We start from the raw sequence: 13,339 nt of genomic DNA on the forward strand, positions 1-13,339 counted from the left end.
TTGAACTGCTCCGGTTGGTCCACAAGGTTTCATGGCAGATTGAACTTCCCTGGTTGATCCAGGTGGTTTCATGGCAGATTGAACTGCTCCGGTTGGTCCAGAAGGTTTCATGGCAGATTGAACTTCCCTTGTTGATCCAGAAGGTTTCATGGCAGATTGAAACAGGAGGTTTCATGGCAGATTGAACTGCTCCGGTTGGTCCAGAAGGTTTCATGGCAGATTGAACTTCCCTGGTTGGTCCAGAAGGTTTCATGGCAGATTGAACTGCTCCGGTTGGTCCAGAAGGTTTCATGGCAGATTGAACTGCTCCGGTTGGTCCAGAAGGTTTCATGGCAGATTGAACTGCTCCGGTTGGTCCAGAAGGTTTCATGGCAGATTGAACTGCTCCGGTTGGTCCAGAAGGTTTCATGGCAGATTGAACTGCTCCGGTTGGTCCAGAAGGTTTCATGGCAGATTGAACTGCTCCGGTTGGTCCAGAAGGTTTCATGGCAGATTGAACTGCTCCGGTTGGTCCAGAAGGTTTCATGGCAGATTGAACTGCTCCGGTTGGTCCAGAAGGTTTCATGGCAGATTGAACTGCCCCGGTTGGTCCAGAAGGTTTCATGGCAGATTGAACTGCCCTGGTTGGTCCAGAAGGTTTCATGGCAGATTGAACTGCTCCGGTTGGTCCAGAAGGTTTCATGGCAGATTGAACTGCTCCGGTTGGTCCAGAAGGTTTCATGGCAGATTGAACTGCTCCGGTTGGTCCCATGGCAGATTGGCTTTCATGGCAGATTGAACTGCTCCGGTTGGTCCAGGAGGTTTCATGGCAGATTGAACTGCTCCGGTTGGTCCACAAGGTTTCATGGCAGATTGAACTGCTCCGGTTGGTCCACAAGGTTTCATGGCAGATTGAACTGCTCCGGTTGGTCCACAAGGTTTCATGGCAGATTGAACTGCTCCGATTGGTCCAGAAGGTTTCATGACAGATTGAACTGCTCCGGTTGGTCCAGCAGACAGGACAAATCAACCTAAGACCTGAGGTCAATCTTCCAGTTAACAAGGTTGCACTACATGGTGACATGAATGTATTACTCCTTATTCAGTGGTGTCAATGTAGCCCAGTGGTGAACGCGTTCGCCCGTCACACTGAGATCCTGGTTCGATTCCCGACATTGTCCGATGCATGGATCCAGTTTGTGTATGTCCTATGTTGTTGGTAGATCATTGTCAAACCGGGGTAAAACCCCCAACCCTCACTGACTATAATATGAGAGTTCTCTCTCTGAATGCGCGCACGTACTATAGTAATTAAGCTCGATGATAACGGGTTAGTCTACGATGTGTTTGTTTCAGAATTTCTGCAGCTTTGATGTTTTTCCTGTTCTTTGTTGTCTCCGTTTTGTCCAGCTTTGTTGTTTTTGGTGAGGCAAACACGAGTATCACTGGTTCAAGATGTACAAGTGTGTGCCTCCAGCAAGTCTGACCTGTTCATTCCTGCTGCCCATCCAACGGCGGAGTGTGCACGATGTGCAGCCCATTTACGACTGCACCGACGACTGCTGTTATCATTGCGTCGGGACTGAACTAAGTCAGACTATCGATAAACAAACCTACGTCTGAATATGTTGATTATATGTTGTACACTGTGGTAAACAAACACACGGTCTATATATTGCCTTGAACGCGTTATCAACCTTGAAACAGAAAGAAGGATGATGATGATGATGATGATGATGATGATGATGATGATGATGATGATGATGATGATGATGATGATGATGATGATGATGTTGTTGATGATGATGATGTTGATGATGATGATGATGATGATGATGATGATGATGATGATGATGATGATGATGATGTTGTTGATGATGATGTTGTTGATGATGATGATGATGATGATGATGATGATGATGATGATGATGATGATGATGATGATGATGATGATGATGATGTTGTTGATGATGATGTTGTTGATGATGATGATGATGATGTTGATGTTGTTGATGATGATGAAGACGACGATGACGAAAATAATATCATGAATAATAGTAATAATAAGAAGAAGATTAAACCACTCATCTGCTGCATTATATTTTAATCTGTAAAAAACACATGTGTCAAGTAACAGTGATTTATTATGTCCGCGTTAATTAACAGACGTAAACTTTTAAATCTGAGTGAATCATCAAGTGAATTTCGAACAAACATTTTTTTCCTTTACTGTTCTCTTTCGAATCCTCTAACTGTCATGACACCGGGCCGCTGGTGAGACTTTCACACCCATTCCCTTTGTTAGCTAATTTACATTGAGCAAAAATGTTGACAAACAAGTCCTTCAGCTTGGCTGTGATTGATGTGAACTTGGTCATGTGAAATCAGCACTTGTCAATCAGTCCTTGAGGTGTTAATTACGTCATAACAGTGATATATTTGACAGTGCACAAAGTTTAAACAGGCAGTTTGCCGTCACAATTAGAGATCGACGGTAGCCGGTCACCGTATGTACGGTATATGATAGATATGGTTTGTATACTCCATTGCCCCAGGGTGTTTCAAAAGATGATTTACGATTTTAGATAAATAACTGAGATGTCGTTCAAGATTTCTGAGGAATGTATCATATTTCTTTTATATGAATAAAATATTTCTTAATTTTCATTGTAGGTAAAAATATTTTATTGTCGGAACTACGTAAAGAAATATATCTATTTCAAATGAGTTATATTTCGTTTAAGAAATAACGTAATGAAGGGTAGATATTTCTTTTATTTCTTTTTATTCAAACCGAAGAACGTTACCAGTTTTGAAGATGCTCATATAACATTTACTTTACTTTCAGCGATGTACTTTTAACCAATCAATTGCGCTTATTGGATTACCGACAGAGGGCGCTTCAAAGATGGCGGAACGTCAGAAGTTTGGATACGAGCAAACCTTGGTAAGTACGATAATGTGTTGAGTCTGCTCTCGCCGGCAACAGATAGTATCAGAATTTCACACAAGAAGACATACCGAAGTCAACTTGCACAGAATTACAGTATTTGATCCTTAACTTTAATACTTATGTGACATTGTCAGGTTGTTGACAGCAACGTGTTGTCCATCAGCTGAGACTCACGAATTGACAAGTGCGTACCCTTATTTCGTGTCATGAAGTGTTGACGATGCTGTAACGTGTGGATGTATAACAGCTTTTCATCGAACATTCGTATTGGTATTGTGATTAGCATGATTAGGCTATTTATGTTTGTATAATATTTTGGTCACAAGTGCTTTGTCTTAATTTCACATCCACGCTCAAATGGACTAGAGTAAAATAAACACAAGGGAATGTACAGCCTAAGCAAATAAACATTGTGACCATAAACTTTTACTACCCTGAAATGTAATAACTTACACCAAAGTCAGAAACGTATCCAGGATGGTCATACATTAAGAGAGAAATTCGTCAGGGACAGTTAAGTCAGTTATTGTAAAACCAAGGAATGATATTTTACAAGGACTAAACTTGTGGTATCATTGAACAAAATAGTTGCATGTGTAATACCTGGTACAATGCAATCTGTATGTGTTTATAGAAATCACTTCATGAATATAATTATTAGACCAGAACAATCTACAATTTCATGATTATAAATTACAGTGATGAAATTTTATTTCATATTTTAAAAATTTGATTTCAGCAATATTATGTAGGTGGAGTTACAATGAGGGAGATATTTCAGTGTTTGAATTAAATATGTGCTGAGCACCCCTTAACTTTCATACTTAATTTGGAACACTGTCTTTAATGAAGAATTAGTTTCAATAATTTTTGGGAGTATTTGGAGGTATGAAAAATTACACATTTGTACATTTGTGTAGACCAAAGCATAAAATAGTGACACATGGTTCAGTGCAGTAAAGACACAGACCTGCAGATTATATTATCAGCCAATCAGGAAGCCTTAGTTTGTTAGTGGGTGTGATCTAAATTGTTTTCTGGTTTATGGGAACATATGTGTATTAAAAAAAATATTTAGTGAGCCAAGCGGATCCCACAAATAACTTACAGTTTATTTATTATATAGAAACACTTGTTATGATCAAGTGAGAAGGATTAGACTTTGGTCAGTAGGATAAAGTTTGGCTCCCTGAATGTCCTCTTTGTCTGCTTGCTCAGTTTTATGTACCAAGAAAACCGAAGTTTAATGAAGGGAAAGACTTGGACTCGTTGACCCCCACACCTGCATTATTATATGATAAATGCATAGACTTGGACAGGTAACTCTAGCATGTCTAAAGTTGACCATTTTATGAATCTTGACAAATAAACAAAAGTTATGTTTGATTTAGACGTTAATAGCTGGACAAATTTGCTTTACGATGGAAGTCCCCAGAACAGTCGATCAGCAATAGTAACTGGTTTGATATTTCCAGACAAACATACGTTACACGGAAATGACACACACATACACACACCTCACACACCATTTTATTCATCTTTAATTACAGAAGATCCGGGTTAGAATTGGTCTTCAGTAACCCATGCTTGTTGTAAGGGGTGACTAACATGATCGGGTGGTCAGCCTCGCTGACTTGGTTGACACATGTCATCGTACCCCAGTTGCATAGATCGATGCTGATGCTGTTGATCACTGGAGTGTCTGGTCCAGACTCCATTATTTACTGACCGCTGCCATATAGCTGGAATACTCCTGAGTATAGTGAGTTTTTCAGATGACTAAAATTAACTACGAAAGTCTTCCCCTGGTTAATTAGGTAATGGAAGTTTTCTAAACACAGTAACCATGGCAACCGGAATAAAGAGGCATATAAGGCAACAATTAAGTTGACTAAGCATCATAAGTTGTCACCTGAGTTGAGAACTATGGATTATTTCAACATTCAACAGTTCAGTGATCATGGTGATGTTGTTTACCATCACCGGCATGGTACACATCTATACACATTGATATGTCTGTATCCCTGGAACATTCAACAGTTCAGTTCTGTATCCCTGGAACATTCAACAGTTCAGTGATGTTGTTTATGTGTCGCTGTACATCACTGGCATGGTACACATCTGTACACATTGATATGTCTATATCCCTGGAACATTCAACAGTTCAGTTCTGTATCCCTGGAACATTCAACAGTTCAGTTCTGTATCCCTGGAACATTCAACAGTTCAGTGATGTTTACGTGTCGCTATACATCACCAGCATGGTACACGTCTGTACACATTGATTGATGTCTGTATCCCTGGAACATTCAACAGTTCAGTTCTGTATCCCTGGAACATTCAACAGTTCAGTGATGTTGTTTATCTGTTGCTGTACATCATTGGCATGGTACACATCTGTACACATTGAAATGTCTATATCCCTGGAACATTCCACAGTTCAGTTCTGTATCCCTGGAACATTCAACAGTTCAGTGATGTTGTTTATGTGTCGCTATACATCACCGGCATGGTACACGTCTGTACACATTGATTGATGTCTGTATCCCTGGAACATTCAACAGTTCAGTTCTGTATCCCTGGAACATTCAACAGTTCAGTGATGTTGTTTACGTGTCGGTATACATCACCGGCATGGTACACATCTGTACACATTGATATGTCTATATCCCTGGAACATTCAACAGTTCAGTTCTGTATCCCTGGAACATTCAACAGTTCAGTTCTGTATCCCTGGAACATTCAACAGTTCAGTGATGTTGTTTACCTGTCGCTATACATCACAGGCATGGTACACATCAGTACACATTGATTGATGTCTGTATTCATGGAACATTCAATGGTTCAGTTTTATATCCCTGGAACATTCAACAGTTCAGTGATGTTGTTTATGTGTGTCTATACATCACCGGCATGGTACACATTTGTGCACATTGATTGATATGTCTGTATTCATGGAACACCTGTGTTTTATCTTGTCCTGCATCAATCGATTACTTTATCTACATTGAAAGAGATGTATTTTCGTCTCAAGTGCACCACAGGGCTCACATACAGCTGTTCAGGAGTGGCCTGTGGAATTTAAGTTTGCCAACAAGAACAAAAATATTACTTTCGATCAATCTTCGATCTTTATGAATGTTGTGTCACCGTTATTATGACAGTGATTGACAGTGATAAAAGTCTTTTCAGTTTGCGATTCCAGTATACATCGTAGTATCGATAATCGTGATACTTTATCTGACGATAAATATATCAATACCTTTTTCGTATCGTATGTATTGTTGACCTTGAAATTTTTAACTGTCACTAGTAATTGACGGTTATGTCAAATTTACATTGTTACTTGCTATCAAAATATACTTTTTTAAAGAAACTAACTAAAGATAGCTTTTTGTGATATGCATCAAATGAAATTGGATCGTTCCAAGATATCGTATCAAGAAATTTCTATATCATCACACCTCTAAAATCTAGACTAGTGAAAGTAGCCACTAAAAAGACACACAAATGTGCATGCATGGATGAATGCACATACATTCACTCATACACAATCACCCTCTCTCTCTCACACACTCACACACACACACACAGACAGAGGGGGGATGCGGAGGTTTCTGTGTTGATTTCCCATGGGTTCATCAATATTCATCCTTTGTTAACGACTTATATATGCAGGAAATGAACTGATTTTATAAAAGCTTTCCTGTTTCAGTTCTGCATTATTGTTTAGGGATGGTGGTTAAAGTGTTGGCTCGTCACGCCGAAAACCCGGGTCCGATTCCCCACATGGGTACAATGTGTGAAGCCCATTTCTGGTGTCCCCCGCCGTGATATTGCTGGAATATTGCTAAATGCCTGTAAAAATAAACTCACTCACTCACTCACTCACTCACTCACGCACGCACGCACGCACGCACGCACGCACCTCACTCACTCACGCACCACGCACTCACTACTCACTCACGCACTCACGCTATTCTTGTTTATGCTGTTTTGTAATGACGCTAAAACACAACAGTCTTACACTCACTAAACATCGCAGGGCGCTTATGCAGCCTGCCAGTGCGATTTAACTGGCAAACAGAATGATTGAACAGCCTGGATGCTGATGACGCGCAGTGCTGAATAATACCAAAACTCAAACTTTGTATATAAGTCTATATTAAGCAGCAGGTGCAACCAGTTGTCTGGTGCAACCTGTTATAACCTAAGGTTGCACTGGGTGCAAGTCGGTTTTATTTTCCTTAAATCAAGCCTTTTGGTACTACCGAAGGATCTTACACTTTTTACAGCTTATTATTTTTCTTTGCCATGAAAATATCTTTGCCTTTCAATTTATTTTTGAGAAGAATTTGTGGGATGTAGCTGAGTTGCATTCCGGAGTGATGAGAAGGCGGGCGGGGAGTCCACCCTGAGTGTTGACTTGCCAGCTTCTCATTTGATGTAACAAAGTGTGTGGGTTGGGTGCAGTTGCCATGGCTTCAGTGTACACAGGTGCTGTATTGAGTTACCGTAGTTACGGGAAGGGTGAGAAAAATATGCTTTTGTCATGAAACTTAAAACATTCACATGTTGAGTTTTACTACTTTCAGATATTATGGTAAGAAAATATTTTGATTTGACATTTGTTTGAAGAACACCCTCGACTTTAAGCAGAGCATTATGCATTACAATGTGATTAACTCTTGCACTGCTGACTGACTGTCAGAATGTCACAAACACGATGGAGTGGCGTACTAATGTATCCTGAAGTATTGTTGATGAATGAAACCGAAACACTGTACATTGCCTCAGTGTTCTGTGTCAGTACAAACTGATACAGGGTTTTACTCAGACTTTGAAAAACAGTATTTATTTTGGGGAGTCATTTTCAGTATTTGGGAGTCTGTGAAATTTTTTGCATAATATTTTTGTGTGTATATAAAAAACCAAGCGTTTTGCAAAGATTTTATTGTTTTGTGTTGTATTGTCATTTATATGTTAGTTAATAAACAGTATATTTTTCACTGTTCAGTTCATTCATAACAAACTCCAGTATACTGAACAAATAATCAGGCTTGTGATTTATTCACTGTAACATACTGTTTTTAACATGAATTGAAAGAAATATCTAAATTAATTAAGTCCTCACAAAAACGATCATTCTTTGTTATCAAATTGATTTTATTGACTCTGAACTGAATTCTGAGGGCCAGTCATAAAACTTGCGTCAAGCCTGACTCGTATGATAATATTTTGAGAGTCTTTAACAAAATTGTTGCGTCAAATAAGCAGGAATCGTCAAATAAGCGTCATGTAAAACCCTGCTGATATGCATAAGCGTATATCCATAATATGATGACACTTTAAAAATACAAATGAAATGTAGATTACAAAATACTACCACAGTAGAGATATTTGTAGACATGGTTGAAATCCTGAGGCACATTACCATGTTAGAACTGAGCTCACTACACTATGGAAGTATTTTATTGCTAGGTCATGTATTGATACAAATATGGAAAAGTACGAGTATCATCAGGTTCAATTATCGAATTGTATGGACATTGATTGTATGAAGGTCTCAAGCTGTCAAACATAAAGTCAAATCCTGAGTATCATATCTATCATCATCCTCGATAATCTACAGGGTTTACGTTACGATAAACCTCCACTATACCCTGGGTGCATCTATGCCTCGCCCCTATAATTTTATTACCTCCCTTTGCTGGCTCTGCATTCTCACAGTAGCCAATCATCTAAGCCGCCGTTACATCTGAGCTTGCCAGTGTCAACAAAGATAGCGGTCGCAGTCACAAAGGTTTGTTCGCAGTACCACTCAGATTTTTTGGGGAAATCATACTGACAAATTGACAGATCTGAAATCTTAAAAAAAGTATATGCAAGAACTCCTTCTACCTCTTTCAGAGTACCTCTGCAACAATATATTATAGTGTTGCCAAGTTTAGTTGGTTTGAAGCGAAAGCGAGTTGTGATTGGTACGCTCATCTTCCCAGCGTAGACACCTGATTGGATAAAACGCCAGCCAAGGGAGGTAATATTTAATCATCAGGCCGAGCCGTAGATGCATCCAGGGGTTAGTGGAGATTTATCGTAACGTATACCCTGGAGATTATCGAGGAAGATCTATCATGTGTTTCGTGTGTGTTATGTATCGTGTGTGTGTGTATCGTATGTGATGTATGTGTCATGTTGCTTGTGTGTATCATACATGTGTGTTGTGTATCGTGTGTGTGATATATGTAATGTGGGTTGTGTATCATGGATGTGGGTTGTGTGTATCATGTGTGTGATGTATGTGTCATGTGGGCTGTGTGTATCATGGATGTGTGTCATGTGTATCGTGTGTGTATGTGATATGTGTCATGTGGGTTGTGTGTGTCATGGATGTGTATCGTGTGTGTGATGTATGTGGGTTGTGTGTATGTGTGTGTGTGTGATGTATGTGTCATGTGGGTTGTGTGTATGTGTGTGTGATGTATATGTCATGTGGGTTGTGTGTATCATGGATGTGTGTATTGTGTGTGTGATGTATGTGTCATGTGGGTTGTGTGTATCATGGATGTGTATCGTGTGTGTGTGTGATGTATGTGTCATGGGTTGTGTGTATCATGGATGTGTGTATTGTGTGTGATGTATGTGTCATGTTGGTTGTGTGTATCATGGATGTGTGTATTGTGTGTGTGATATATGTGTCATGTGGGTTGTGAGTATCATATCATCTTATATGTATCATATGTGTCTGTATCATGTTTATGGCATTTGTCAGTCGTGTGTGTTGCGTGTGTACCATGTGTGTATTCTGTGTATTATGTTTGCATTTCATGTGTGAATCGTGTATATTCTGTTTATCATACAACCAGCAATGCAATACACAATGAATTCACCATACAGTGATTAATATGGAGCTGATTTTGTACAGATACTCATAAAATATTTCAAACCCCCAAAATGAGCACTATGCCTAGAAACCACTAGTGCGTGTATCATGTCTTCCTGTGTAACACATGAGTACAATCTGCCCCCGAGAGTACAAGTTACAGAAAAACTGTACAATCTTCCCCCGAGAGTACAAGTTACAGAAAAACTGTACAATCTTCCCCCGAGAGTACAAGTTACAGAAAAACTGTACAATCTTCCCCCGAGAGTACAAGTTACAGAAAAACTGTACAATCTTCCCCCGAGAGTACAAGTTACAGAAAAACTGTACAATCGTCCCCGAGAGTACAAGTTACAGAAAAACTGTACAATCGTCCCCCGAGAGTACAAGTTACAGAAAAACTGTACAATCTTCCCCCGAGAGTACAAGTTACAGAAAAACTGTACAATCTTCCCCCGAGAGTACAAGTTACAGAAAAACTGTACAATCTTCCCGAGATTAAGTTACAGAAAAACTGTACAATCTTCCCGAGAGTACAAGTTACAGAAAAACTGTACAATCTTCCCCCGAGAGTACAAGTTACAGAAAAACTGTACAATCTTCCCCCGAGAGTACAAGTTACAGAAAAACTGTACAATCTTCCCCCGAGAGTACAAGTTACAGAAAAACTGTACAATCTTCCCCCGAGAGTACAAGTTACAGAAAAACTGTACAATCGTCCCCAGAGAGTACAAGTTACAGAAAAACTGTACAATCTTCCCTCGAGAGTACAAGTTACAGAAAAACTGTACAATCTTCCCTCGAGAGTACAAGTTACAGAAAAACTGTACAATCTTCCCCAGAGAGTACAAGTTACAGAAAAACTGCCCTGTCATAAACAGTGTATAGGCATCACTACACCGCCTGGCTTCAGCCAACAGACAGCACATAACAATATTAGCCAATATAAATTTGGACTTGAGCCCGTATATCATAACACGTGTATTGACTTATAATCATAATAATAGTCAAACGACAACTGCAACAGTTTAGGAGTCGCGTATGGCATAGATGATAGTGTGATGTACGTCAATTCTCTGACAGCTTGGTTCAAAGTTTCAGTACTGGTAATTTTATTGTCATGGTCAGTGATTATGGTAAATTGGTACAATGTGCCCAGCAGCCTTTGTACACGTGATTGAGCTTAACTTACCGTAACAATATTTAAACCTAAATTGGAGTTGGTTAGTTCCATGGGCACAAGCCATTAGTTCCTAGTGGGAAGCCAATAGTGCGAAGTAGGGCGCCAATAGTGCTAAGTAGGGCGCCAATAGTATTAAGTAGGGCACCAATAGTGCTAAGTAGGAGGCCAATAGTACTAGGACTATTTTTCGGTCTACTGAATTGGTGAAACCTATTCCACTACTCACTGAAGCCTTTTCAAAATATACAAACAAAAAACACAAACCATTCAGGAATTTATTTTTCTCTACATTTTGAGCGAAATCTTGGTTCCCTTTCTCTCAACTGTAAATGATATTGGCGTGGTTTGAGACTTGTCGGAGCTGGCGAGGAAGTGCATGAGGATTCCTGGCGGGAAGAGCATGGTAATGTCGCAGCAGAAGTTGCAGGCTTTGCTCGGCGTTTGTTTTGTCTGACGTCGTCGACAACCTTCAGCAACTGGTCGCTTGTCCGTTTGTACCTGTAGGAAGGAACACAGTATTAATCTGTCCTATCAGTATGCACAATGCATGATAACATTCTTCTGAATTTATACATTAGGTTTTAATAATGAAACCCAATACATCTTATCATAACTTTCAAGTTTGGATATTAAATTTTAAAATATTGGTGTGTTTTTCAGCACGTATGAATGAAGCAGCGTGTATATATTAGATAAAATACAAATGAGAGTTACTTACTCTCTGATTGCCGAGGATCTATGTCCGGTTCTTTCGGCGATCAGCTGCTCGTCTATGCGGACTTCGTATAGAAGTGTGGCTGTCGTGACTTTCGAGAGAATGGTTTGTGAAGAATCCCTTAAAGCCAGCCATTTTCGCACAGCCTCTTCACAACGCCAGACAAGGTGTGCCTCCCCACTGCTACTGGAGCAGTACCAAGTGTCAGGCTTGGGGTATTTCAAAGCACCGGACGTAAAATGCGTCGCTCACTTGGTCTGTTCAAGAAAGCAGTAAAAGCGTTTTGTTATAAAGACAGACTCTGTGTTTGAAATTGTCATAAAATAGAGAAAGTGGACTTGCAGCGCTTAAATTCAAAGTATGTTCTAATTCTAAAGCGAAAAGTAAGCGTTTATTAGATTTATTAAGCGAATCAAACCCCACTGTCAACTGGCAGCGAATAGACTTTTAGGGTTTGTTATGCGATTTGTGTGATTAGAAGACCATATCATGATGAGAAGACCATATCATGATCAGTCAGGTAGAAATAATACATTACAACCTTTCTTTGAATGAAAACTTCATACATTACATACAGTACTACGTGAACAGTAAGCATGGATCAACGCCGCTTTGAGCACTATTCCAGCTATATTCACGGTATTATCAGCTAAAAGTGGAAGGAAAGCTCCAAATGTCGAATGTGTCATGCGTGTAGAACTTCCTGGCATGCACAAGGGACGCAACTCTGCATAGCGAACAGTGGCATCTGAGACTACCCTTTCTGTCGTAATCATGCAAGGATTAGAACTTTGTGGGTGCCTTTTCAGCAATAATAGTTGAGAGTTATGCCAACAAACTGATTGGTGAGGGGTATTAAAATACATTGTGCGGTTTATATCACTGCAGTATAACAATAACTATTGTGAGCATGCATTTTCATGGGGGTGTGGAGGTGTGGGGTCTTGAATTGTGAGATGTTGGGGCATGAGGTGTGAGTGAGTTAATATTTACGCGTCACAGCGGCAATATCTCAGGCAAATGGTGACGAGAACAATCTGTACAAATAAATTAATGATAAATTGTAAAACCCTGTCAACAAAGGACAGTAAAATTACAAGAATATCACAGTTATGAGCGTGAAACTAGCATGAAGAAATAAAACATTTCAATTTAGGAACACGTTACAATATAAAACATGGGCTATAGAAGGTTGACCACCATAATTAGGGTCCATGGGGACTTATGTAAGGTGTGAAGATGTTGGGTTGTGGAGGTGCGGGATGTTGAGGTGTGGGGTGTGGGGGATATTACAGTTACACTATATCAGCACAAACCTTAATGACATGTACTTCTCATAAATCCTGACAGGACATCGTTGGGGATTTTCCTTATTTTCTGCAACTACCACACACTTAGGACTTACATTTTTTTGTGTTTCAGACCTCCGTTGTTTGTTTTGTCACACCCTCAGAATATCGTAAATGCTTTTGACCATTCTTCATCACAATGCTGAAATTGCCTCTCTCCCCAGTTTTCAACGAATGATGTTCATCCCACCCGAAGACAAAAGCATATACCATTTATGTAAAACATTGTGTCCAGAAGTTTTTGTGGTGTTTCATCGCCCAGTATCCCCTTCTGCCA

The 13,339-nt window shown here is 39.7% G+C and overlaps 1 protein-coding gene across 1 annotated transcript in view; it reads left to right on the top strand.

Moving 5' to 3' along the window:
• Window positions 1-2,830: 2,830 nt before the first annotated feature.
• LOC124280667 (chloride channel protein 2-like) overlaps window positions 2,831-13,339 on the top strand; it is a 46,964-nt gene continuing 36,455 nt past the window's right edge. Inside the window, 1 exon segment of the mRNA XM_046716658.1 lies at window positions 2,831-2,926. Within this exon segment, the coding sequence (XP_046572614.1) occupies window positions 2,888-2,926 (39 nt within the window). The 5' untranslated portion in view covers window positions 2,831-2,887.

Source organism: Haliotis rubra, unplaced genomic scaffold, assembly GCF_003918875.1.
Source record: "Haliotis rubra isolate DU_JTF1 unplaced genomic scaffold, ASM391887v1 Scf271, whole genome shotgun sequence".
In the NCBI taxonomy this organism is placed as follows: Eukaryota; Metazoa; Mollusca; class Gastropoda; order Lepetellida; family Haliotidae; genus Haliotis; species Haliotis rubra.